This window comes from Pongo abelii, chromosome 6 (genome assembly GCF_028885655.2).
Source record: "Pongo abelii isolate AG06213 chromosome 6, NHGRI_mPonAbe1-v2.0_pri, whole genome shotgun sequence".
Taxonomy (NCBI): Eukaryota; Metazoa; Chordata; class Mammalia; order Primates; family Hominidae; genus Pongo; species Pongo abelii.
In genome coordinates this window covers 110,010,671-110,037,316 of record NC_071991.2, presented here as the reverse complement: position 1 = coordinate 110,037,316, position 26,646 = coordinate 110,010,671, and the positions used below count along the sequence as shown (strand labels likewise).

The window sequence follows — 26,646 nt, the reverse complement described above, 5'->3', positions numbered from 1 at the left end:
ACACTAGTCAAATCCAACCTCTTCATTTTATATTTGACAGAGGATAAATAAGGCTCAGAGAACCTTGCTCTGTTGGTTAATGCAAGGCTGGAATTAGGACACAGAAAATTTTAGTCTTACATTTCATTGTAAGGACATTATCTATCACTTAGAAGAAGTGTACTCCTTTTTTATGTAGATCTATTCCTACATTAGCCCTGTTATGATTATCAAATATATTTCATTAATTAGTATATCACAAAATAGTATGTTTTATAATTGTATTTTGAGGTAAGCATTAATTAATGATTGTCACTTGGTTAACAGCAGTCTATTAACTTTTGAAAGATAACAAATTTGTGTGTTATTTTGAATACTTTTAATGTTCGCAGTTATGAATTGCAGGGAAGTCATTGAAATAGTAGTTAAAGATATAAATTTCTAAAGAAAATAACCCTATTTTTAATAAATAGAAGGATTTTTAAGTTGTAATCTGCCATATTGAATAGAAATATATCACTAAAAATATTTTTCTTGTTAGTTCTCCACTGTTTGTTTCTATCAAAACATTAAATATGGAATTTTCCAAAGAAAGTTTCTATGATTTCAAATAAAATATGAAAAACAAAAGGCTTAACAATTCTCTACAATGTGCTCAACTAAAGATATATCTACTTTTTAAAATTCTGAATACAACAAATCATTTAAACTTCATGGATATTTTTATATTCATGGGTAAGAATTTTGGAAAGAGTGGTAAATATTTTCAAAATAATATAGATTTTACTTTTCCAGTCCTCATTTTAATTGAATTCCTAAAGATTCTATTTCTAAATAGCCATGAACCAAAGATTTGTCCAGCTTGGAATACAGCCGTATCTTCAATAATAAAGCTGATCAAGTCTTTTTGCACAATTGACATACACTGTTGTTTGAACATTTTTATGTTTTAGAAACAGAAGTTTAATATTAATACTTTTATTATGCAACATTAACATCTAATTGCTTTTATGATTTTTATAACAAAGACGGCCAAAGCAAAGTAGATAATACCAAGTCACTGAAGAATAAAAATAAATAATGCTTTAGATCATTCAAAGAAGCCCAATTTCTTTTTTTTCTTTCTTTCCTTTTTTTTATTTGAGACAGGGTCCCACTCTGTCACCCAGGCTGGAGTACAGCGGCAAGGTCATGGCTCACTGCAGCCTTGACCTTCTGGTCTCAAGCGATACTCCCACCTCAGGCTCCCGAATAGCTGGGACTATAGCTGTGCACCACAACACCCTCCTAATTTTTGTATTTTATGTAGAGATAGGGTTTCGCTCTGTTGCCCAGGCTGGTCTTGAACTTCTGGGCTCAAGTGATCCTCCCACCTCAGCCTCCCAAAGTGACCTGGATTACAGGTGTGAGCCACCAAATTTGGCCAGGAACCCCAATTTCTATTATGCAGTCTTCTCACTTCTATAGGAATACTCAAGAGGGTCAGAATGAAATGTACAACACTTTTACAAAGTACACCCAGAATCTACTGGTTAACTCAGGGCCTCATCCCAGATTTTGATATGGATTTTTAAGTTTACTTTTCATCACCCATTAATTTTTTCAAACTCCCACTGAGAATAGAACATATTTTATTACTGCAATATGTTGACTCTTTACATCCTTTGTAGGAATTTGTGTTACTTACAAAGAATATAACTGTAAACAAAGATGACAAGGTATTTTTCTCCCCAAAAACATTTTTTCTGTACTGAGTGGTTCTTGAACAAAAGAAGCTTACTTGACCTACCTAATGTGTAAGGAATTAGGTACAGAAGCTGGTTAGGTAAGGCAAAGAATGAGGATGAGAAATTTACTTATCAGGGGTTTAGAGCAGTCATTAGAAAAGCCTCTTCTTCCCAGACTGGTTTGTCCTGCTCAGTGAAGAGTGTTTTATTCCAACATCCTCTTTCTCTAACAGGCATTTAAAATAATGAGAGAATTTTTTAAAAACAAGATATTTACAGTAAATAAAAACCTGTCACCACAAAGTGGGGAAAGTTGCTGACATTTTCCTGGGCATAGGATATGCTCATTGAATATGGCACCAAGCCTGCTTCCTTCAGTGAATCCATTTTATCAGCAATTAGGACAGTTGTTTCCCTTAAATGGAGAATTCCATTACGATTCCTCAGCAACCTTAACAGATAGAAAGCTTTTTGTAATCTTACTAACTACACAGGAGGAAAGTAGTTATAAATTCCCTTTTGTGCTGTGGTGGATAGTCAGCTGAAAAAAAATCACCTTAAAATGTTTCTCAGGACATGTTGGCCTATACCTCATTTGAATTCATGCATCTTTAAAATAAAATCTGTGCCTGGTGCCATGGCTCGCACCTGTAATCCCAGCACTTTGGTAGGCCGAGGTGGGTGGATCACCTGAGGTCGGGAGTTTGAGACCGGCCTGATCAACATGGAGATACCCCGTCTCTACTATAAATACAGAATTAGCCGGGCATGGTGGCACATGCCTGTAATCCCAGCTACTTGGGAGGCTGAGGCAGGAGAATCGTTTGAACCCAGGAGGCGGAGATTGCAGTGAGCCGAGAATGTGCCACTGCACTCCAGCCTGGGCAACAAGAGCGAAACTCCATCTCAAAATAAAATAAAATAAAATAAAATAAATCTTATTTTTATTTTTTAAATAAAATCTTTATAATAAAAAATTTAAATAAATTTTAAAAATTTAAAAATTTTTAAGTGAAAATTTTAAAAATTTAAAATTTTTTAAATGAAAATTTTAAAAATTTAAAATTTTTTAAATGAAAATTTTAAATAAAAAATTTTCTAAATAAAAAATTTAAAGAAAATAAAAAGATTTTATTTTCTGTAAAATAAAATCTGGCTGTCCAATTGTTATTTCTTTGGTTGCTTTTCAAGAAAGTGTGAAGTCAAAAAGTAATTTTAAAAGGTAGGACTCTTCAATCTGCTTGAACAACGACAACTAGATAGTCTTAAATAAGTTCCTTTTATTTATTCTTACGTTGGTATTTTAAGTTAAATATTATACCAATAAGAATAGCTAGTTATGAAACAGCAGGAAATTCCACATATTTATTAAAAATAGACATGTTTTTAAAATCTCATTAATGACTTTGTAAATTGTAATACCTACCTTTGGTAAGGGTGCAATGAAGTAAACATCCATAGGTACTACTGGACATGGCATAAACTGCTACTATCTTTCAGAAAAGGCAATTTCATAATATACATCAAAACCCTAACATGTTTGACCCTTTGCTTCAGAAATTGAACTTTTAGGAGTTTAGCCTGATGGAATGTATAATTAAAGAAATGGACAAATACTTGTGTGCAAATGTGTTTGTCATGACATTATCCGTAATACAAAAAAGCTGGAGAAAACATACATCTACAATAACTGGGAATTGGTTAATGAAATAGTAGGCTATTCATACAATAGATTGCCACATAGGCATCAAGAAATATCCTATTTGAAATTAGTATATACAAACAAAGAAGAAATGTTAACAGTTGTTATCTCTCAGTCCAGATGATTTATTTTCTTTACTCTTTTCTGTATTTTCCAAATTTCCTTCAGTGAACATCTCCATTTAAGAGAAAGGTTCATTTGCTAGTGTTATGCTGAAAAGTTCCTTAAAAAAAAAAAAAAAACTACAGTTCAGCACAAGTGAAATTTAATGCTCTTTTTACTATCATTGTACCTTTCGAATATCTGCACCATTATTTGCCTTCCATATGTATTAAAATACGGAAAGAGCCAAAAGAGATATGTAATTCAAGCTCCCCTTTCTTCCCAAATGAAATTCCCCCAAATAAGACCACCATATTTTCAATTTATTAGGCACTTCCGCTTAACTTCTCTTCATAATTATAAGGAATTCTTTTGAAGTTTATTTGTCCCTGTCTTTGTGTTTCATCTGTCTCTTCACTGTGCTGTAGGGACACATCTTCCGCCTTCAAATTCCATCAATCTCCCTTCACCTCCCGCTTCTCCTGTGTCCTAGACAGTGTGTATAATTCTTTGCTCTTCAGCGTATTCAATATAAAGAAGGTAGCATATAAAACAGTTACATAATGCAAGCTTTATTTGTAGTTAGAAAATCATTATCAAAATGTTCCCATTGCAGTCATTTCCATAGGCTGTCACGTAACCAACACCTGCAATGGGGAAGTGGTACACAATCCAACACAACTCATTAGGGGCTCTCAGTCTATTGAATCTCTGACACTCCAGCAGCCTCAGTACCACTTCAGGAGCCAATGCAGTCTACCTCTCTCCAGAGAGCAGTGTTCCACCTTTCTGTGACAGAAGTCAACAATCGCGTTCCCCAAAAGAAGGAGAAGAAGTGGAGGAGGGTGAACAGGTTACCAAACCCACTTAGATACACTCCGCATAGACTAACTCTCCAAATTAAAGGACAGGAGGTCACCTGAGCTGACCATAAAAGCTCAGAGTGCTGATGCGAATAAGATCAGGGCAGACTGCTTATTAACACCGTGGTCACTACAAAAGTTCTTGAGGGCATCTGCTGTGAGTTTTCCATCGTTCCTTATTGTCCTCCTGCATCTCCTGTTGCTTTTCTTGGCCCTCTCCTTTTCGCATTTTCTATGTCCTTTGCCCAGTAGTAGTACTGCAGGCATTAACCATTGTCGACCTGAGAAATTAGCATTTGGTAGCCAGACCTCTCCTTGAGCCTTAGAAAGCTTGTGGGCTTGAGTTCTCTGAAGTGTAACGTCATCTCAAAGCGCAAGTAACTAAAGGGAACCTACATGTGACAAGGTGCAGCGGAGGTTCAAGCAGAGAACCCTGGCCGCATCGCAACAGATTATAAAGCGTAGGGGGTGGAAATGATGGAAGACATCAGAAGGCCAGGATGTAAAAAAACCCAAACTAAGCAAACTAAGACGCGCACGCGCGTTGCTCACAGCTCGTCTCCCGAGGCCGGACCACAGCGCCTGCGCACAGAATCCGAGGAGGGTGGGGAAAAGATGAGCACCCAGGCCTAGAGCTCCCACTGCCTCAGCCTCCCTATCCCCGCAAGCTCCGCCTCCTCCAGCTGCTCGCCTTCCCAAACAACCGGGTTCGCCGCCGGCGCTTTCTGCCCATTGGCCCTTAGCCTTTTCCGTTTCCGCCCAGCCCTCAAAATCCACCAATCAGCTTGCATTTTTGGGTGAGGGTCCACCTCCAAGGCTGTCGCTCCGGCCCCTCAGCCTCCTCCGGCTGCTGCCTCCGCAGCTCACTCCTCCTACCCCACCTCCTCCATCTGGGGAGCGTCTGCGGGGGCCTGAGGGGCGGCGGCGGCGGCGGCGGCTGCGATATGGAGCCAGGAGCCGGCGGCCGAAATACTGCTCGTGGGCAGAGGGCCGGGTCCCCGAACACTCCGCCGCCCCGGGAGCAGGAGCGGAAACTGGAGCAGGAGAAGCTCTCCGGTGTGGTAAAGAGCGTCCACCGGCGGCTCCGCAAGAAGTACCGAGAAGGTAAACAGCGCGCTGAGTGAGGGGGGAAGGGGAGGCCTCATCACCCCCAACCCCTTGTCACCTCTTCCCTCCTCCAAAGAGGCCACCATTAAAACCTAAAGGATCTGCACGTCCCCCCAGCCGCTGCTGCTTTCCCGGGCCTGGTCTGAGCCCCCTAGTCGGCATCAGACGCGCTCCTCCCCGCCCCCTTTTCTTCGAGGGCCCTTCGGGAGAGTTCTAGGCCTGTAAAGGAATTGAGTCCCCACCCCCTCCAAGCCCCTGTCCCCAGCCGGGGTGCTGAGGTTGTTGTCACGACACACACAAACACATACAGGCTCACAGAGGAGGTGGGGGTCGCTTTTTGCAAGAGACGCCGAGGTAAAACAAGACAGGTAAAATCCATTTGTAAAAGACGGAAAGAAACCTGAGTTGTCCCTCCTTTACGCTTGACCTACCGGCTGTACCGTTTGCTTCCTTATCAGACCCCCTTCCTAGTACTTCATTCCTACAACCCTGCCGAGCCTTCCTCGCGTTGGCTTCCAGGGCTGGGAAGCCAGCAGGCCTTTTAGCTGACTGGACTTCACATTGTTAAAAGTGGGCGGGCTACACTCGTGGCCCCCACTCCCATTTCTTAAATACTTGGTCTTACTGTTAATTTAGGCGGGTGAGGAAGAGATCTGGGCAGGTTCTGAAAATACCGTTTGGATTGGAAGCCTCCTAAAGACACATGCCGATGAAGCCCACCCTCGGCTTCCATGGATGGGGTTCCGGTGAGAACCCCCTCTGTGGAAGCTCATAGGGGAAGAAGCCTTAGTGGCTTTTGCCTGTGCCTGAAGAGTGTTTATAGTTGGAGTCTACAGTTATCCTTGATATCTTTAAATATAGGCTTTTGTACACAGCTGTTTTATAAGATTTTGACAGTGAAGATTCTGTTTTCATAGGCTTGGGAGAGAGACTTCTCCTGAGTATCGAAATGAGGAAAGCTTTCCACTGGTTCTCATTTTAGCTTAATTGCAAACTGAAAAGTCAGCAGCCTTCTGGTGTTAGTCCTATACTTAATTAATAATTTAGGATTAGAAGGAAAATTGTGGCAGTAAAGGAATACAGACAGGTAAGATCATGTTACTGTTGATTTATACACACGTTTCAACTACTCTAGAAAGTTAAAACTAAGTATCCTTTGTTCTTTTGAATGTAGTTGATATGTTTCATTTGTCAAACTTTAAAGGTTTCTTTCCTTAGCAAATCAAGCTTAGCTTTTAATAGAGGCTGCTTAATCATCCCCAAATGGGGCTTGTAGTTATTGTTTAACAGATAGCTACAGAAAGAGTCTTATCAGACCTACTTAGGATGTTGAAATATGTTTTTTGAAAGAATGCTACCCAAACCCACAATATAGTCAATAAAATGAGTAGTTACCATAGCAACAACTGCATCATTCTTGATATTCAAAGAATGCTCTTACATAATGGCATTCACTGTAGATTTTATGTTATTTGGAGAAATTAGGAAATAAATGGACACATTTTCCTGCAATTTATCCTGCTATTTTGTACAAATTTAAGTGCATCTTTTTAAAGAGAAAAATGACTAGCATAGAATTCCATTTCTATTTTTACCTTTTAATAATTTCATTATTCATTATTCATTTATTCATAAATGAATAGGTTCCACTCAAATTAACACACTAATGTGGCATCTCTTCAAGTGCTGTTTATATGTGCTTAGTTCCCACATGTTTAACCATGTTTTAAGCCTGAGTATTAACCACAGGAACCCTTGTTGATGAGAATTGGAAGTTACCAGATCTAGAATAGATACATGGAGTTCATAAGTGAATGATCTAGTATGCTTCTGGGGAGTTAAAGTCCTGGCAGTTTAAACATTTGAATGAGACTATTCTTTAGGCGTTTTAATACCCTGAATTTCACCAGTGATCTAGACTTGTCTAGGCTTTGCTTGAATGATATACAAAGCCCTATCAGTGAATTAGCAGAATAAGTGATCCTAATGAGCATGCTCCTTCTACCTTTATTTCTGACATATAGGCTAAATATTAGTAGTAAAAAAGCCATCTGTGAAAAACTCTGTGCACATAATAATACTAAGGAAATAATTTTTAGTGTTTTACTTTGAGGACTTAGTATTGTGCTGATGGTCCCCAGTCTGTAAACATATTTTACAAGTTCATTTGCAAGTCAGCTGTTATCGTAATCTGAAGATTGCTTAAGTGTTAGATCAGTCTGCAAAGGCCCATTGAATCAGTAACATACCTGTACTATAGCACCAATAACTATGGAAACTGTACTCCTTTTATCACAATTTTTCTACCAGCAAATGCAGTGAAAATTCCAGCTTAGGATCTTGGAGTTTTAGACTAGAAGGAACCTCTTAGCATTTAGCAGTGATTCCCAAACATAGCTGATCAGCAGATTCAACTGGGTGCCTCTTAGAAAATTCCTGTATTCTACCTCAGATCTATAGTTTAAGATCCCTATTATTAGGAACTGGAAATTGTCAGCCAGATATTAGAGTGGTGATCTAATAGCTTCTTCATTTTACAGATAAGTGAGTTGAGTCCTAAAAAGATTAAAATAACTTTCTTGACGCTTTGGTAGTTCATTATTAATACTATACATATTTTATGGGAATAATATAGGTTCCCCACCCCCAACTCCAAACCTAATATTAGTGACTCCAAATGTTAGAATAGGAGGGAAAATGAGAAGCAGGAACTGGCCCTAGAATTTGCATTAGGTGAAAAGATATAAATTGATGGGAATGGATGATCCATAGGAAAGGTATGATTAGCTGAGTTGGGGCTATACGAGGTGAGGATTTTTTGGGGAGAGATGGCAGTGAAGGAAATAAGTTAGGGTAGAATAAGGAGGCAAAACAGCCATTGAATATTAAGGACAGGAGTGAGGACTAGATAATGACTGGGAGGTTGGAGAACAGAGCCTTCTTTTCCCTTATCTCTATTAGTGGAATTGAAAATAAAACAGGAAAAACAATGAAAATAAGTTGTGTTGTTCTTTTTTGCTGTGATAAGAAAAGATTTTTTTCCACTATTCTCCAGCCATTTGCCCAACTGATGCTGGTTGATGGTGATGAACAGGCTTGGAGTGGGGAAGGGTGAACAGGGTTGTAAAGAGTAGCAGGTAGGCTTAATGCACTCTTTTCGTTTACCACTTTTTCCTTCCCCAGTTTATGGCCTGCCCTGTGTCACCACTTAAGAGATTCTGTGCCAATTTGTCTAAAGGTAAAGTGAGAACTGGAGATAAAGGTGTGTTCCAGGCAGCACTCGTATCTGAAGCAGTTACTAAAAAGAAATGGTAGGGAGATGCCTAACAGTGGTGATGCGAAGGGGTATTTCTGGTGTCTGCCATTGATAGTTAAGAGACAGTCTTTTAAAGTGAGGTTATATAAATGGAAATATGCTTGCACATATAGGAGTTTTCTGTCTTTGCCATACATAATTTTTAAAATATGACCTCCATGTAAACCAAAAATATTTTAAATGTATAAGAGTTATAGACAGCTTTTTAATAAAAAAACTAGTTTCGCTTTTCAAATAGGGACTTCATTATTTAATTAGATGAGCTTGACAAATATGTATCAAATCAAGAACTGAAGTAGAGCCATGTGTGTTTTTGGTTGTCTTTGTATGATTTTTTTTTCCATAATCGTATTCACATGAACCCATTCCTATAATGATTGCTTTTATGCCTGGCATTTCTCTTTCTAAACTTAAAGCGTTTATATAAAAATTCCAAGAAAATGTAAAAGACTGCAGTTGTCAGGAGTAAAAGTACACTTTTCATTCCATTTCATTTTTATTTTTTTAACCTATCTTATGAATATCTTTGGGACATTTTATCAAATTATTGAATCCCTGAATTTACTTGTTCTGCATACCAAACAGATTTAAAACAGTTTATCACATAAACACCTGCAGCTTATAAATCAATCACAGAAAAAGTAAAAGTATGTACTAAACTGTTAAAAGAGGTATTCTTAAGGTCATGGAATTAGGGGGTGATCTTAACAGGTGAATTCACATGGCAGTGTAGGATAAGCTGAAAAATATATTTGTGATTGACTATTCTTCAGCAAATACTTAAAATGAGAATTGTGGGGGAAGGGGAAAAACTTTTGTATTAAAATAATTTTAAACCAAGAAGTCTAAAAATAAGAGAATGAATGTAATGTTGGTGTTTTTCCAGAAACAAAGTTTTGAAGTTGTTTTAAAAATTAGAATGAGACTCCTTTTAATTGAACTTTTCTTATTTTTTTTCCTCAGTGGACTTTAAATACAGCTGCTTTAAAATTTTGACCAAGTCCAAGACCTTAAGACACTTTGAACAGATTCTTTTCTCAAGTGAGGTTTTGCTGTTTTCTTTTTGTGTTCTTCTTATACTTATTCTGATATTTCTGATATAGAATCAGAAAGCTTTTTGTGATAGAATATTTGCCTGATCAATGAAATAAATAAGGTGAAGGTTGTCCACAGAAGGTCCTGTTAAGTTTGCACTAGGAGAGTTTGAACTGCCATTCCCAACAGAAGAAAAAATAATGAAAAGAGTTCAGTAATCAGTAATACTAAAAGATAAAGGGACCATTTATATAGTCAGTTCAATGAAGGGCATGTAGGTGTACAATGTACATTAGTATTTAGCTATTTGATTTTGTTATTATTAGTGTTCTTTGTGACAAGGTATCGTTTAGGGGCTTTTTGCAGTTGAAAAGATACACTAGAAACCAAAAGCATTGTTGCAGATTCCTTGATTGTTTAATGGAAAATAAACCCACTAATATAGCGATTCTTAGCCTTGGTTCCACATCAGTATAATCTTTGGAACTTTGTGGAACACAGACATCTGTATATTTAAAAGCTCCCAGAGTACACAGTGGACAAACAGGTTGAGAAATACGGCTATTGTAGTAGGAGGACTCTAGGAGAAAGGAGTCTTTTATACTAAACTGATCTAAAGTTAATAAAAGCTTAAATAACAGTAGTGATGATGAAAATAGAAGAAGACAGACTTTGAAGATCAGAATAGGCACTTTCAGTGAAAATAAAGAAGGGTCAAAGATGATGCCAATATTTCTTTCCTGGGAAAATGTAGATAGCTATTAGCATACACTTTGGAAATGGTAGGGGTTGGGGGCAAGAGGAACAGGGTAGTCAGGCAGATTGGCTTGTTATAGGGATAATGGTAATGATTTAGTTTGCAATCTATCCTTTGGAAGTTTAGGATTTGGAAGCCCTCTGTGGAGGCTGAAGCTTTGAGGCAAGTAAACTGCACAGTGGGGTTTTAATATAGAACTGAGGACAGATCCTTGGAAGACACCAGTAGTTAGAGTTTGGAAGAAGAAAGTGGAACCATCACAGAACACAGGGAGTACTCCCAGGGATTGGGTGTCTGCTGTGCTGGGTACCAACACAGTAGTAGAACTATATCTTCCGCCATTTATGCTTCATTTACAGTAGAGTGAAGGTGTTCATAGTGACAGCCTAAAGTCCTCAAGAAAAGGTAAAATTATGTTTACTATAATATTTCTTAAGAAAATATTGATTTGCTTCAACTTTCAAAGAGTCCCAGTCTTTCAAGATTAAACAAATCAGTATTTTCAGTTGGTTTTGGTGCATTTGTTTTCTTTAATAAGTATATATCATGTTTGCAGCTTTAAAGTGTCTAAGGCAATGGTTCTTAAAACGTTAGTTGGCTCCAGAATCTTCCAGTGAACTTTTTAAAATGCTGATTCTTAGGTCCCCAGAAAGCAATTTGGTGGATCTGAGATTTGGGGCCCAGGAATCTGCATATTTAATGTCCCTCATGTGATTCTAATTCAGGTGATCATTAGAACACTTTTTGAGAAAACATTTAACTAAGATTTTTCTGTTGCAAAGAAAAGCAGGGTGCTTTACTAAAGGATGTGCTCGTCCTGGGAGTTCAAATTGTTTTTCACATTCATTCCTTCCTCATATGTGTCTATGAAATATTTATTTCTGTCATAAAAATACAGTATACAGAGTGAAACATCAGTTGAGATAACTGAATGAGTTAATGATTTTTCAGTAATAGGTAGTCTCGCTACACCACTGTGTAAAGAGCTACTTGTTTTTAAGGCATACTTTAAGAAGTTGTCTTTAAATTTCTTCATTGATAGTTTTGACACATTTTTATATTAGTTTTCCATCTTTTGGTAGCCATTTCTATACTGTCTAAATAAGTCAGGCACATTTGTCACATAGTTCCTGTTATAATCATCTCTTCTTCAGTATTTTCGTTAATTTACTAGGGCAATCTCATAGATTGTTCACATTTGACAATTAAGTTGAGACTTTTCTGTTTTATCATACAGTACTTTTGGAGCTCCTGTTTTTACTAGTCCTTGCTAATTAGCAAAAGCAGCAGGATCCCTACCCTCTTCAAGTAACAAAAATAATAGAGATGTTAACCATAGCTATTCTGTCTTTATGTCTTCAAGGTAGCATTAAGGATTGGACGGCTCCTGGGCATTATCCCTGCCCCTCTTCCTTCCCCCACCAATTCAAGTAAAATTTTCTAAAATGTTCCTCTTTAAATCAGAAATAATGATGTACTGGAAGTTTAGCAGCATAATGTTTTTAACAACTTTAAATCTAGATTATTAAGGATCATGGCTTAGAGTCCGATCTTCAGGCCTCTTTTGAAATGACCTCTTCGTGGTTGGTCTTTTAGGCCAGTTTATTGTAATGTAAACTCTTGAAACAAAGATCTGGGTTTTTATTAATCATCACAACCCCATCCCCACAAACACAGTTGTGTACAGCATCTAGCACAGAATCCTACATAAGTGCCTCTACCTAAGTGTCCCTCTTACCTTGTGCTTCCGTAGCATGATTGTGCCTACCTTTGTGGTGTTTATAACTTACCAGTTCATTTGTCTGTTTTATCTACTAAACTTAGTTCCTTGAGTAAAACTCTGCCTTTTATTCCTGTAGCCTTAGTACGTAACACCAGGCCTTGTAGATTTAAGGCACACGCACAAACGAAGTTAATGTAAATATTTCCAGATAGTTGAGTTTTATCTTTTCATATTCATAATTTTAAAATTTTAACTTGTGGATACCCATCTTTTCTAATTTATGCTCATGTCTTTTTTTTTTATTACTATACTTTAAGTTTTAGGGTACATGTGCATAATGTGCAGGTTAGTTACATATGTATACATGTGCCATGCTGGTGTGCTACACCTATTAACTCGCCATTAGCATTAGGTATATCTCCTAATGCTATCCCTCCCCCCTCCCCCCACCCCACAACAGTCCCCAGAGTGTGATGTTCCCCTTCCTGTGTCCATGTGTTCTCATTGTTCAATTCCCATCTATGAGTGAGAACATGCGGTGTTTGGTTTTTTGTCCTTGCGATAGTTTACTGAGAATGATGATTTCCAATTTCATCCATGTCCCTACAAAGGACATGAACTTATTTTTTATGGCTGCATAGTATTCCATGGTGTATATGTGCCACATTTTCTGAATCCAGTCTGTCATTGTTGGACATTTGGGTTGGTTCCAAGTCTTTGCTATCGTGAATAGTGCCGCAATGAACATACGTGTGCATGTGTCTTTATAGCAGCATGATTTATAGTCCTTTGAGTATATACCCAGTAATGGGATGGCTGGGTCAAATGGTATTTCTAGTTCTAGATCGCTGAGGAATCGCCACACTGACTTCCACAATGGTTGAACTAGTTTCCAGTCCCACCAACAGTGTAAAAGTGTCATGTCTTCTTAAATTGAGTGTATTAGATTAATTTTACCTTTTTTTAAATGGTCCAAGTTATTCTGAATAGCATTCTATTTTTCTATAAATATGATGGTAAATATATCCTTACACTCATTATGATATCTTTATTTGTTCTCATAAGGATGTTGTAGTGGGTATAATGTATGTCTCTCTATATGTTGGTAATAAAAATGGTAATAGTGAGCCGGGTGCGGTGGCTCATGCCTGTAATCACAGCACTTTGGGAGGCCAAGGCAGGTGGATCATGAGGTCAAGAGATAGAGACCATCCTGGTTAACTCGGTGAAACCCCGTCTCTACTAAAAATACAAAAAATTAGCCGAGTGTGGTGGCATGTGCCTGTAGTCCCAGCTACTTGTGAGGCTGAGGTAGGAGAATCACTTGAACCTGGAAGGTGGAGGTTGCAGTGAGCTGAGATTGCACCACTGCACTCCAGCCTGGGTGACAGAATGAGACTCCATCCCGAAAAAAGAAAAAAAAAAGTGGTAGTTTCGTGTATTTGTTTATATTTATAGATAAAAATTTTGCAACCCTAATATATCAGTCTCTTAAATTTGAAGTGAAATTTATACTGGTTACAAAATGTAACATCTGACAACCACTAGACTATACTGACTTATTGTGCTTTAAGTGTAGATACACTAATACCTATTGCTGTGTTTATTTTAGAATAGGTGCTTAATCTTCATGCATTTAGAGCAGCATGTGAGTATCCATTTCCATTTATATAGAAATTAGTATAAGACTTTTTAATTGAACATATGAGAATTAAGTTCCAAAAGGCTGTTCATAAATCCTTTTGTTTGAAAGTTAAAAGTTAAACTAAGCAAGTGCTGTGTGTTGTCATAGACCCATTGTGAAGTTCACTTTCATAAGGGAATAACATGTTGGTGACATTGGTTATGATTTTTCTTGATTTCTTTCCATCTCCCTTATAGGATGTGTTCAGAGACTTGCATTTTGGAGTAAGTATTTTTATCATTGATATGTTTATAATAAAAGGCTGTTCCAAGAACAGAAGATACACCGTGAGCCAATGTTTGTAGATATTAAGTTTAATCCATGCATTGTTTTGTTTTGTTGTGGTTTTTTTGTTAATTAAATTGGACTCTTAAGGTTGTCCCAACCCCCCTGCTCTCTATATTATTTTGCCAGGCTTTTAAGCTCACAACCTTGCTATACACCATTGGTTTTAAGCCATAGCTACACATTGGATTCATCTGGGGAGTGTTAAAATAAATGACCAGTTGCCACTCCAGACCAGTTAAATGAAACTTCTGGGTGATTCCAATGTGCAGCCAGAATTGGCAGCCAGAGTTGAGAGCCACTGCCAGAAATCTAACAAATAATGCAGTTGCAGAGACTAAATAACTGCATTTGACTGACAAAAGACCATTTGTTTGTGGTTAGTAGAGTCTGTGTACTTTCCTCTATTGCAAAGCTATGCTCATATCCATGAAAGTTCATGAATTAAAAACTTATGAAGAGAAGCAGAGTTTGTGGTTAGGAGCATGACTTTAGCTTTTGACTGCCAGGTTTGTTGTGTAACCTTGGAAAAGTTACTTAATCGCTCTACTTCAGTTTCCACATCTATAAAGTAAAATATCTGCCTCAATGGATTGGTATTATAATTAAATAAGTGAATATTTGAAAAGCACTTAAAACAACATTTGGCATATACGAAACACACTAAGCTTGTAAAATACAGAAATTTAAAAATAACAGCTCTTTTATCTGTAGCTATACTGCTTCAATGCATTTAAGGACTATGACGTTAAAGACTGGATGGCTCCTGGAATTTTTACCTAGACTGTTCTGTAGTCTTCTCAGTATTAAAATGATTTTTTCTTTTTCTTTTTTTTTTTGCCCCTTTTGCTGTTTGTGTTTCTAAGTTTTTATATGAAAAGTCCAACCTTTTTAGCATGTCAGAATATTGGTGGTGTTTTCTTCCCACATTAGAGAAATGACTATTCATAACATGTTGGCTATAAGATGCAGGTTTTCAAACTTTTTGTTTTCTGGTTACTTTTTGGCTCTTCATTACCAAACACCTTGGATGTTTTTTATCCCACTTTTAGATGTGTCACTGTATCAGATGCTCAAGAGTTGAGAAGACTGGTCTGTGTATGGCTTAACTATGTGAGACAATCTGAATTCTGAACATTTTGTTTTAATGCCTTGAAATGGTAGCTGAACTTGTTTGCACTTAGTCATGAGTTTCTTTACTTACCTTGTGTTAGAGAAAATGACCGTTAAAGGTACTTTGAACTTGAATTTGGTAGTCTGGTCATCTACAGATAAGACATCTTAGGGCCCGTATTTGGCAATATGCCTAAGTCAGAATCAAATAAATTGTTCTGAATTTCTAAAAGTTTAAGACTTTTGATACTCATGTATTTTTTTGCTTTTTTAGAGAATTTGATGGCCCTCAAATTTAATGAAATATAATCTTAATGTTGTAACATACACCATGCTTGTGGCACATCATTTTTAAAAATTAAATTTATTGAGGTATGATTCATGTACAGTAAATTGTGTTTTTTTAAAGTATATAATTCCGTAAGTTTTGACAATGCATGCATCTCTGTAAAACCATTACAACAATAAGGTATAGAACATTTTCATCACTGCCAGAATTTCCTCATACTTCTTTGCAGTCAGTCTCTCTATACTCTCAGTCTCACATGTCTTTTCACTATAGATTCACCTCCATTTATTTTCGTTTCTCAGCTGTTGTGAGTAATGCTGCAATGATTATAGGATTGCAGATAACTCTTTGACATACTGATTTTGTTTCCTTTGGATAAATACCCAGAAGTGGGATTGCTGAATCATATAGTAGTTTTATTTTTAATTTTTTTAGGAACCTCCATACTGTTTTGGCTGTACTAATTTACATACCCAACATAAGTATACAGGATTCACTTTTCTTCACATCCTTACCAACGCTTGTTATCTCTGGTCTTTTTGATAATAGCCATCCTAACAGATGGGAGGTAGTATCTTATTGTGGTTTTAATTTGCATTTTCCTGATGATTAGTTTTGTTGAGCACCCTTTTATATACCCATTGGCCATTTTTTGTGTTGTCTTTGGAAAAATATCTATTCAGGTCATTGCCCATTTTTTAGTCAGATTATTTGTTTTTTTGCTGTTCAGTTATATGAGTTTTTTAATATATCTTTTGGATATTAACCCCTTATCAGGTATATGGTTTGTAAATATATTTTTATCTTAAAATGGCATCACATGTATACTTGCTAACTTATTTTCTGTGCTTTGTATGTTTTAAAAAGGAGAATTAGGATAGAGTTATTGAGAAAAAATATTATTTTTATATACATCAAGTATATAAAAATCAAGTGGTCCTGGCATGTAAAAATGCATGAACCTTAGCACCACCTATTCATTTTTTTCACATGTAAGTAATTCTTTATCTATTTGGTGCTGTTACTGTTCATTTCTCCTTGAGCTAATAAATTTTTTGAAAAGATCTGTGTACTGCTATTAAAGAACTTAATGGATATGACTGGACTGTCAGCTGCAAGTTTTTCTTTTGACAATAACACAAAATGAAAAAGCCTTTTTAATAAGCTTAAAACAATGGTCTCTAGAAAAATGACATTGAAATTATTGCTTTTCTGACCTTGGAACTCTTACTTTGAAAACAGTAACTATTGTGAAAAATTTAAATTCTGCTTTTGAGTCACTACTATGTATTGACAGCCATCATCTGTAGTTTGAATTTTATCTTAGCAACTAATTTGATTTGTTTATACTTTTCATGTTTATTTTTTGAGCATGATGAAAATTTAAATATTTTGTCCTCCATTGACTGAGTACCCTAATTAACTTCTCTAATTTATACAAATTATAAATCAAAAGTAGTCTTTGCTTTTCCATTTGTACTTTCTATTGGGAAAATCACACCTGGTTTTAATAGACAATATGTATAAATGAATGACAAAGTGCCGTAAGGATGGCAGATGGGGGAGGTGTAAGATGATAAAGTGGGAGGCAGATAAACCTCTTGAGGAAAATATGAATTCAGTTACATTTTGAAGGAAAAAAAATGCTGTACCAGATGGCAGGAGAGAGGTTAATTCATAAAGAAAGAATAATATCAACTCTAAATAAATAATTTAGGGATTCCATTGGTTCACTTTAGTTTGGAACTGTTTTAGAGCTGCGCTTCTGGATGTTACGTAGAGCAAAAATACTTTTAAACCCATTTCCTTGTACTTGTTTTTTTACAAAGGCAGTTGCATTGTAATAATATGTTAATCACAAAGTTATTAAAAATGGAACTCTTTTTAAATTAATGAATGTGCTATTCTTTTCTAGTTGTCACTGTCCTTTTATTAGTAGCTCCTAATTTATTTTTTAGTTGTGACATATAATGTTTTTGAAGGTGAGTTTAGTCAATGCAGTAGTTATGGTATTATCTTGATATAAGATTCAAAATAATTTGGTTCATTGATTATCATATTGAACATGGTTTGGCAACTTTAAGTTGGCATCACTCGTTTAAAATTATGAATTTGTTTTTTAAAATGGGTGTTTAAAAAAATTTAAATATTATGAGATAACAATAAATAGAAGTCATGTTAATGTGAACTTTGTTCTAGAATTTTTTAAGACAATTTAAGCTGTAGAGCATATATTTTTAAATTATGCTTTCTAAAAATAATTTGTGAATTCTCTGTAGTTGGTCAAAGTAAAATGTGTGTACCCATTGCAGATTTTGTTCTCCACGCCTCCCTTTCCCCTTGTACCTGTCTCTTTCTCTCTCTTTTTCTCTCTGTCTCACTTTTACTTTAAGACACATGTATTTTTTCTAGAATGCCTATAAGAAATTGGTAAGAAAATGGGTTATTAATTACAACACTTTTGAGTCATTCACAGATGCCATTATATTAAAATAAATCATAAGGCTAATTATTAATTCATTGAGAGTTCTGATAGAACTTGAAGACCTAAATGTTTCTTATACTGTGTTGACTAGACTTTTCATGCAAACTTCAAGAAGTTCTAGCTCCTGATTTACCTTTTAATAATGAAAAAATGTTGTCCTTTTAAATAGTATATCTTTTAATTATTAGTTGATCTAATAACTGATAAAAAAATCTTAAAATTGAGTTTTAATATATTATTTGTGTATGCAGTTTGAGTTGGTAGAGGAGTTTTAAATATGTATACTGGGCACTGGTGGACCCTAACATTTTTTGGATTTTAGAACCTGAATCATAGATTACTTTGAAAAACTTTGCTCAAAATTTAAATACCATTATTTTAAATACTATAAAAACAAAAAATGGGCTATTATGAAAATACTTAATTTTTCTCTTTCTGTTTTAATAATTTCATTTATTTTTAAAATTACCTTAAGCTTTCAGAGGTATTTTGGGAAGTGGAATTTTCTCATAACTAAAGGCTAGCTATGTTTTTTGTTCAATTTTGTAACCACCAGACTTTTAACAAAATGTATACACAGTAGTCAGAGTTTGAAACATTTTTGTTTTATAAATATATGAAATAAAAGTTTTGGGTCCAGGATGCCTTACATAGGATATAGGGAACCCGTCAGGTTCATATCTCTTTTATAGCATTTCCACATTTTCTTTACATGTCTTCTCCCCTTTTTTTGATACCAATGCCTGCTCATTAACTTTATTTTCTGTAGCATTTAATATGGAGTATTTTTAAAAGAAAATCTGTTGAAAGAAGGAAAAATATATACAATTGCATCATCTACTGTCAGTTATATATTTAAGTATAGTTCACTTTATGAATCACATCAATTTTCAGTGTCAACACTTTGTTAGAGTCTGCAGACTCCTCAATGTTAATGAAATCGTTAAATTGAAGTTGTTTGGTTAATCTGAGTTGCATTAGCCTACAAAGTTTGAATTCTTCCTTAGAACTTCAGTGAGGTAGATAGCCATAAAATTTCATTAGGTGGTATTTCAGAGAGTTTTGAGTATGAAAAACTAGAGGTCTTCTAAAAAGTTGTAGGGTAGTAGGTTTCTGTATATTTTCAGTTCTTTGCATCTTATAGCTAGTAGAATAATTATAGAGTAAATTGAGTTTCAAAGTATATAGTGACATGGCAAGGACTCTAAGAATTTCTAACAGATGCCTTTGTTGCCTCACATAGCACACCCTTTGTCCTCACCCATGGTAGATAGACACTTTTAGCTCAGATTCACTAGCCCTTACATAGACCCACTTTAAATGAGTGCTGCTTTTTTGTGTTCTGCCTTTCTCCCACACTGCTGGAGCCCAATGAGATTGTCCTCTTATTCAGTGGCTAAGCGCAGACTAGCAGTGCAGATTGTTAATAATTCTCAGTTAATGGGGATAAGAACTTAGAGATAAATGCCGTGGCCTCCCATTCTTTAGGTGCACAATTCTGGACACATTCGGTATGCTTTTCAGTTTGCCAACAGCAGCAACCTCAGTAAAGCATCCTTGTATTAGTTTTTTCTCCTTCCCATCTTTCTCTCCACTTCCTTACTCCTATTTCCTAGGATTCTCACCCAGTTAAACTACGTGGACCCAGTTCTTTGTCTTAAGTTGTACTTTTTTTTTTTTTTTTTTTGAGACAGAGTTTGGCTCTTGTCACCCAGGTTGGAGTGCAATGGCATGAACTCGGCTCACTGCAACCTCCACCTCCCAGGTTCAAGCGATTCTCCTGCCTCAGCCTCCCGAATAGTTGGGATTACAGGCATGCACCACCACACCCGGCTAATTTTGTATTTTGTAGTAGACGCGGGGTTTTACCATGTTTGTCAGGCTGGTCTCAAACTCCTGACCCCAGCTAATCTGCCCGCCTTGGCCTCCCAAAGTGCTGGGATTACAGGCATGAGCCACCACACCCAGCCAAGTTGTACATTCTATAGACTCTAAGAAGTCTTGCAGAAAGGAAAAGAAAATATGTTTGTTTTAAGCATAGCTTTTCCCAGGTATATGTTATCATAGAACTTTTGTTTGAATGACTCCTATTAACAGCACATATAATTTAGTTATAATGTGTAGATTCTATAGGACAGTGAAACTTAAAAGTTCAAAAAAAGGCCTTCTAGACTTGATGATCCACCTTTAAAATTATACAATACCTTAATGAATGATTTAGTTTCAAATTTGGTGGATAAAGTCAGAAATAGTGTTATGAACCATCATGGGTTTATGAAAGTGTCATTAATTAAAATATTGTTTCAAACGCCTCACTTTCTGAAGTTCTATTTAGAGACTTGATAAATAACTACATCTGAAAGATGTTGCTAAAACTGAGGAAAGCAGTAGTGTGTTTAAATTAATATTCCAATACAGCAGGCAGGCCCTCAAACTGTATCTCTTAAATGAACTTCGGTATGTGGTATTCTCACAGGAGCATTTGTGTGTACCTTCTACTTCAATATTGAATCTGCCTCAAACTTCACCCTTTTTTCTTTTTCCTTGGACTTGTGTTTTATCAATAGTTATTTTATCACAGAAGGTCATTTTTAAATGAAACTGCTGGAAAAAAACATTAATAGGAATTCAGATCAAACTGCTAAAAAAAAAGAACGTTGGCCATTGTATTACAATAAATCATAATTTATTATGATTTAACATGATTGAACTTGAATACCTTAGCATTTCTAAAACTGAGGAATTTTTATTTGAGAATCTAGAAAACTTTTGCCTGCTTTTAAGTTAATAGTTATTGCCAGCCTGATATGTAACAAATTGAGAGTCCAGTCACTACCCAAATGTTAGTGATTAATGGAAATACTTGTATATGAGTACATAGCCCCTCAAAAATAATTCTCTCAGGTTTAAAATCAGTATTCAGGCCAAGACTCAGACTGATATATAGTCATCTTAACAATGTGTGAGAGGGTTTGTTTGTATCCTTACTCTTCTTTCTTGATCAAATTAGAGGGCTAATAGTTTGGTTTTCAACTCAGTACTTATTAGACTGTAGACCCTAAAATACCCAGTAACTGGGATTAACTGAAAGCTTTTCAAATTTGAATAGTTAAGTATTGGTCGTTACATTTGAACTATTATAATTCCTTTTCTGTTTAATAAAAAACCTCTTAAATGTAAGAATTCAATAATCTTAAGTGGAGGAAGAATTTTAGTATAATTATCTCCCGCATTTGGCTGTTCTATTTATAGTTTTAAGTTTATTCTGTCCCCAAATAATGGCCTACATTTCATTATGGGGTGTGAGAACCTAAGTCCTATGTCCAAGGACAGTGAATGAAACTACCCTGTAAATTTTGTTTACTCTATTACCATTACAGTTGCATTAATGTCCTTTATTTAGCAATAGCATTCTCCTACCTTTATTAGTCATCACAGTGATGTTTTCAATTTCATATTGTGATGACTGATTTAATTTTATTTAAAAAAAAGTGGTAGCTGAATGGATAATGTAGTCAGCTTATAGTTTTTATATAGGACATTTTTTAAGGCTTACAAACTTTGGAGAGGCTTCCAAAGTAATTTCCTTCAAGGCAATTTTTGACATTTTTGACCTAGAATTATAAATTTTTAAACTACATTATGCCTAGAGCAAGTCCAGGTGTGTAAATAGAAATATTTACTTCATTGCTTAATTTACATTCTCATCTTACCTACCAACCGCTTTTTAATAAATGTAGAAATACAAGAAGATAACAGTCAATAGAAACACAAGAAAATAAGTCAAGAAGCAGTTTTATGTGTTTGTACTCAGCTCCTGCAAAGTCATATTGCCCAACAGTAACAGGAAAATTAATTCTCGAGTACTCAGCTGTAATTGTTTCTTACCAGCATGTCTTTGGATTATTAACTGATAACTCATATATGCAGTATCTGCATATATTTTGTCAGTTTTTCCAGCTTCACAAATCTGTTGTCAAACATTCATTTATTAAATAATAATAATTAAAATGATGCATCCCTTTACATAAAGGAACTTATTTAAACATATTTTTATTTTTATTTAAATGTATTTATTTAAATGTGTAAACATTTAAACATTTTAAATATGTTTAAAATTTTATGAAGTTTTACTTTATAATTTTGCTTATATTTATCTTTAAATAATTTCAGATTGTGCTAAAACTTATTTCAAGAGTCTGACATGTTTCAGTGTAAACTTCATTCATTTATCTCTTTGTTTTTAGTGGGAGATTTTGATAAGATCTGGCGAGAACACTGTGAGGATGAAGAAACTCTTTGTGAATATGCTGTTGCAATGAAAAATTTGGCAGATAATCATTGGGCAAAAACTTGTGAGGGCGAAGGTCGTATTGAATGGTGTTGTAGGTAAGTACTTTTATGAATTAACGTTTTTGGTTTCAAATGTATTGTAACTTTTTTTTCTTTTTTCTGAGACGGAGTCTTGCTCTGTCCCCCAGGCTGGAGTGCGTGGCGTGATCTCGGCTCACTGCAGCCTCCACCTCCCAGGTTAAATCAATTCTTCTGCCTCAGCCTCCCAAGTGGCTGGGATTATAGGCACCCACCACCGCGCCCGGCTAATTTTTGTATTTTTAGTAGAGATGGGGTTTCACCATCTTGGCCAGGCTGGTCTCAAACTCCTGACCTCGTGACCTGCCCGCCTCAGCCTCCCAAAGTGCTGGGATTACAGACGTGAGCCACTGCACCTGGCCAAAACTCTTAAATCTAAGTGATGCTGTGTATAATTCATAGTGCCAAAATAGAATACCAGAAATACTGTGAAAGAGATCATGTCTTTTAAAACAACTTTTCTCCCTTTTGCTTCACTTTCTGTAGGTCTGTTTCATTCACCTTTTTAAATAAAAATGCTTTTGACACACTTGTTTTGTTTTAACTTTTAAAAAATATGGCTTTAAATGCATTTAATACATACAATACATTTAAATATAATGATTTAATACTTGACTCATTAATAAGTTATGGTATAAAAATTTCTTTAGATAATTATTTAGATTCAAGTAAAAGTGAGTTCTGTAAAGTCTTAAAACATCTTAAAATTTTTAAAATCTTGAATTTTCGATGTACGATTCAGGGTATTCCAGCATTTTTATTGACTTTGGATAATGTTTATTTTCTCATGATATAGATTCTAATGTTAAAAATATCAGAAAATGAAATAATGCTGATACTAGTTCTCTCAATGTGGTAAAATTATAAGAAAGGATAAGTATATTGACTAAACTTAAACATGAATTCCCTGAAAAACTCCCGATTGGGTACTATGCTTATTGCCCGGGTTGTGAAATAATCTGTATACCAAACCCCAAAAGTAACCCTGGACCAAAAAAAAAAAAAAAAAACCTAGAGACTAAATAAATAAACATGAATTCCCAAAAATAAAGCATTGTCTTTCTCATGGACAGTAAGTTTATGATGACTTCTGGTTTACATTTTCTTTCCATTTTTATTCAAAAATTTTTACATCTCATTTTAAAACTGTAATAATGCATATTTCATTCATTCAACAAATAATTCAGAGAAAGATATGTATTTAACTTAGTTCTTTTATTTAATAAATAATATTTAGTGATTGTCTACTTTGTACCAGTCATATTATAGGCACTAGGAGTACAATAAAACTCACAAAATCCTTGCTCTCATAGAGCTTACATGCTAGTTGGGGTGAGTGGCCAGAAACAATATGTTGGTTAAATTTATACTAGTTCAGACAATGGTGAGCGCCATGAGAAAAATAAAGCAAGAAAAACTAAAACAATTTTAAGTAAGGTAGGGGAAGAGGGTTTCACTGTTGTGATGTGTGCCAGTGATATAAAGGAAATGAGAGAGTAAGCCAGCCCTACCAAGTCTAAAGACCTTGAAGAAGAGGCATGCTGGCATGTTTCGGAAACAGCCAGGAGACCAGTGTGGCCAGAGCAAAATGACAGAGGGAGAGAGGTAGAAAATAAGGTAATGAACAGCTAGATTTTGTAGGGTCTTGTGGACCATTTTAAAGACATTGATTTTTACTCTGACATGGGAAGTCATATGGCTGTTTTGACAAAAGAAGTGACAGGATTTTATTAACCTTTTGCAAGGTGTCAAGAATTCTTAAGAATTAATCTGTGTTAAGAATAGGCTATAAGAAGGGCAAGGGTGTCAGTAAGGGAACCCAGTTAGAAAACTACTTCAATAATCATGGCACGAAATTATAGTTAAACAGTTGGTGAATGAGATAGGGAGTTGACAGGACAGTGTACTAGGATTAATGCTCAAATAAGTATAATGACTCAGAGGAGCCAGGGAGGTGATGGGGCACACATTTTAGTGATTATGATGATATGTAAGGGAATTGAAAATATAAGGTATAGTGAGAAAGTGGTACCATCAGGGGATTGTGCAGTCAAAGAACAATGGAGTTAAGGAACTAAAGAAAGGTGCCAGAATAATAGGAGATGGGATGGTTGGATTTAAATGTTTTTATTTGCATTTCTAGAGAGAAAATGGTTATAAATCTGACTGTTTTACAGCATATACATTTTCTCCCTCAAGTTAAGAAACACAAAATGAGGCATACTACTGAACCAAATAGTTCCCCTGTAACAGAAAGTCAGGAAATCAGTACTGTTGCTGTTTAAGACTATCGTTGTTGGATTTTAGCGTAGTGCTTTTAAATTACTATTACAGTACAGCAGGCAGGCCCTCAAACTATATCTCTTAAATCAACTTTAATAGGTAGTATTCTCATAGGAGCATTTGCTTTTAGCTTCTACTTGAACAATGAATGTGCCTCAAACTTCAGTCTTCTTCCTTTTTCCTTGGATTTTTGTTTTATCAATCATTATATTATCACATGAGGTCATTTTTTATGTAAACTGCTGAAAAAATCATTAGGAATTTAGGTCATACTGTTAAAAAAAGAACAGTGGCAAGATATGGTTAAATTTCTTAATTTTTTTTTTTACTATCAGAAGTAATATTAAGAGAAGTTATGTAATGTCTTTAAACATAAAACTAGGTTTGGGAAAAGACTTTGAAACAATATTATGTTTTGAAACTTGAGTTATATATAATTATGAGCTGTATGCAGTTTTTTTCTCTTTTTGATAATTCTAAAAGCAATGTCAATTTGAAAGCTAAAGTGGGCTTTAAAAAGGGTTGGACAAAAGTTTGCTTCTTGTTATACTTAAAACTTATGGGAATATGTTATATGCAGTAAGCCTTACTGACATTATCCTGCTAAGGACAGAATAATAAAATTTTATGTGTAATATGAAGAATTAAAAGCCAGGAAAAAAAATGCAATATACAGGTATAGCTATACCTTCAATAAAGGAATTTGCCTTTTTTAGCTCTTTAAATATGGAGAAACATATACTATAAACACACTATTTCCTGAACTATTTGAAAGTAAATTGCAGATGACATTACATTTTATCCCTAAATCTATTAGCACACATCTCCTAAGAATTAAGAAATTTTTCTACATAACCACAACACCATCATCATATTAAGACAGTTAACAGTAATCTAATTTTCTAAAATACTTAGTTCATAAGTTCAGATTTTTCTTACTGTCTTCAAAATATATTTTAAAATTTATATATATTTATTTTTTTTTTCTAAATCCAATCAAGTCTCATACATTGCATTTGGTGGTTACAATTCTTTAGGTTCTTGGTTTTTTTGTTTGTTTCATAACATTGAGTTTTTAGACAAATGTCAGTTAATTTGTAGAATATCCCACATTCTGCATTTTGCAATTGTTGGTTCAAGCTGGTTAATAGTGTTGTTCAAGTATTCTGTATATCTTTACTGATTTTTCTTTCTTGGCTTTTTTTATCTATCATTAACCAATAAAGATGTTTTTAAGATACCATTTTTCTCAGTTTTTCTATAATAGTTACTTGGCTCTTTAGAGATTTAATTTTTCTGTTGAAGTTCTCTGTTTTTATCCATTTGGGTTGTCTTTTTCTCTATTTAAAAAAAATAAATTTAAAAGTTATTTTAAAGTTTTTGTCTGCTTCTTCTAACATATCTTATCTGTGGGTCTGTTTCTTTTGGCTATTTTTTCTTTTGGTTATGGGTCATTTTTTCCTGCTTTATGTGTGGTAATTCTGTTTTTATACTGGCATTGTGTTTAGAAGAGATTGGCATAAATACCCTTTTTCTCCAGAGAGACATGGTTTTTTTGCTCTGAAAGGCAGCTAGAATGAAAGACTGAACACTTTGATACCATCAGGAGTTGAGCTGTATTGGAGCTGGATGACCTCTTTAGGTGGTTTCAATTCACTTCTGGTCTCAAGTGCTTTGGCAGTGAATGAATCCTGTTCTGTGTATATTACAGGTGCAACTCTCTTGCAGGACATAAGCCTAATCTTTTTGTGCTTTTTGGTCCCACTCGCAGCCACCAGTGCTGTTGCTGCCTTCACAAACTCATAAATAGACCTGTGGAGGGAAT

General features: G+C 35.3%; 1 protein-coding gene across 1 annotated transcript in view; it reads left to right on the top strand.

Annotated features, from left to right (window-relative positions):
* The first annotated feature begins 4,961 nt into the window (after positions 1-4,961).
* Positions 4,962-26,646, top strand: part of BMT2 (base methyltransferase of 25S rRNA 2 homolog) — a 118,101-nt gene continuing 96,416 nt past the window's right edge. The window contains exons 1-2 of the mRNA XM_002818359.5: positions 4,962-5,477; positions 22,415-22,556. Of these exons, the coding sequence (XP_002818405.1) occupies positions 5,318-5,477; positions 22,415-22,556 (302 nt within the window). The 5' untranslated portion in view covers positions 4,962-5,317. The remainder of the gene's footprint in view (positions 5,478-22,414; positions 22,557-26,646) is intronic.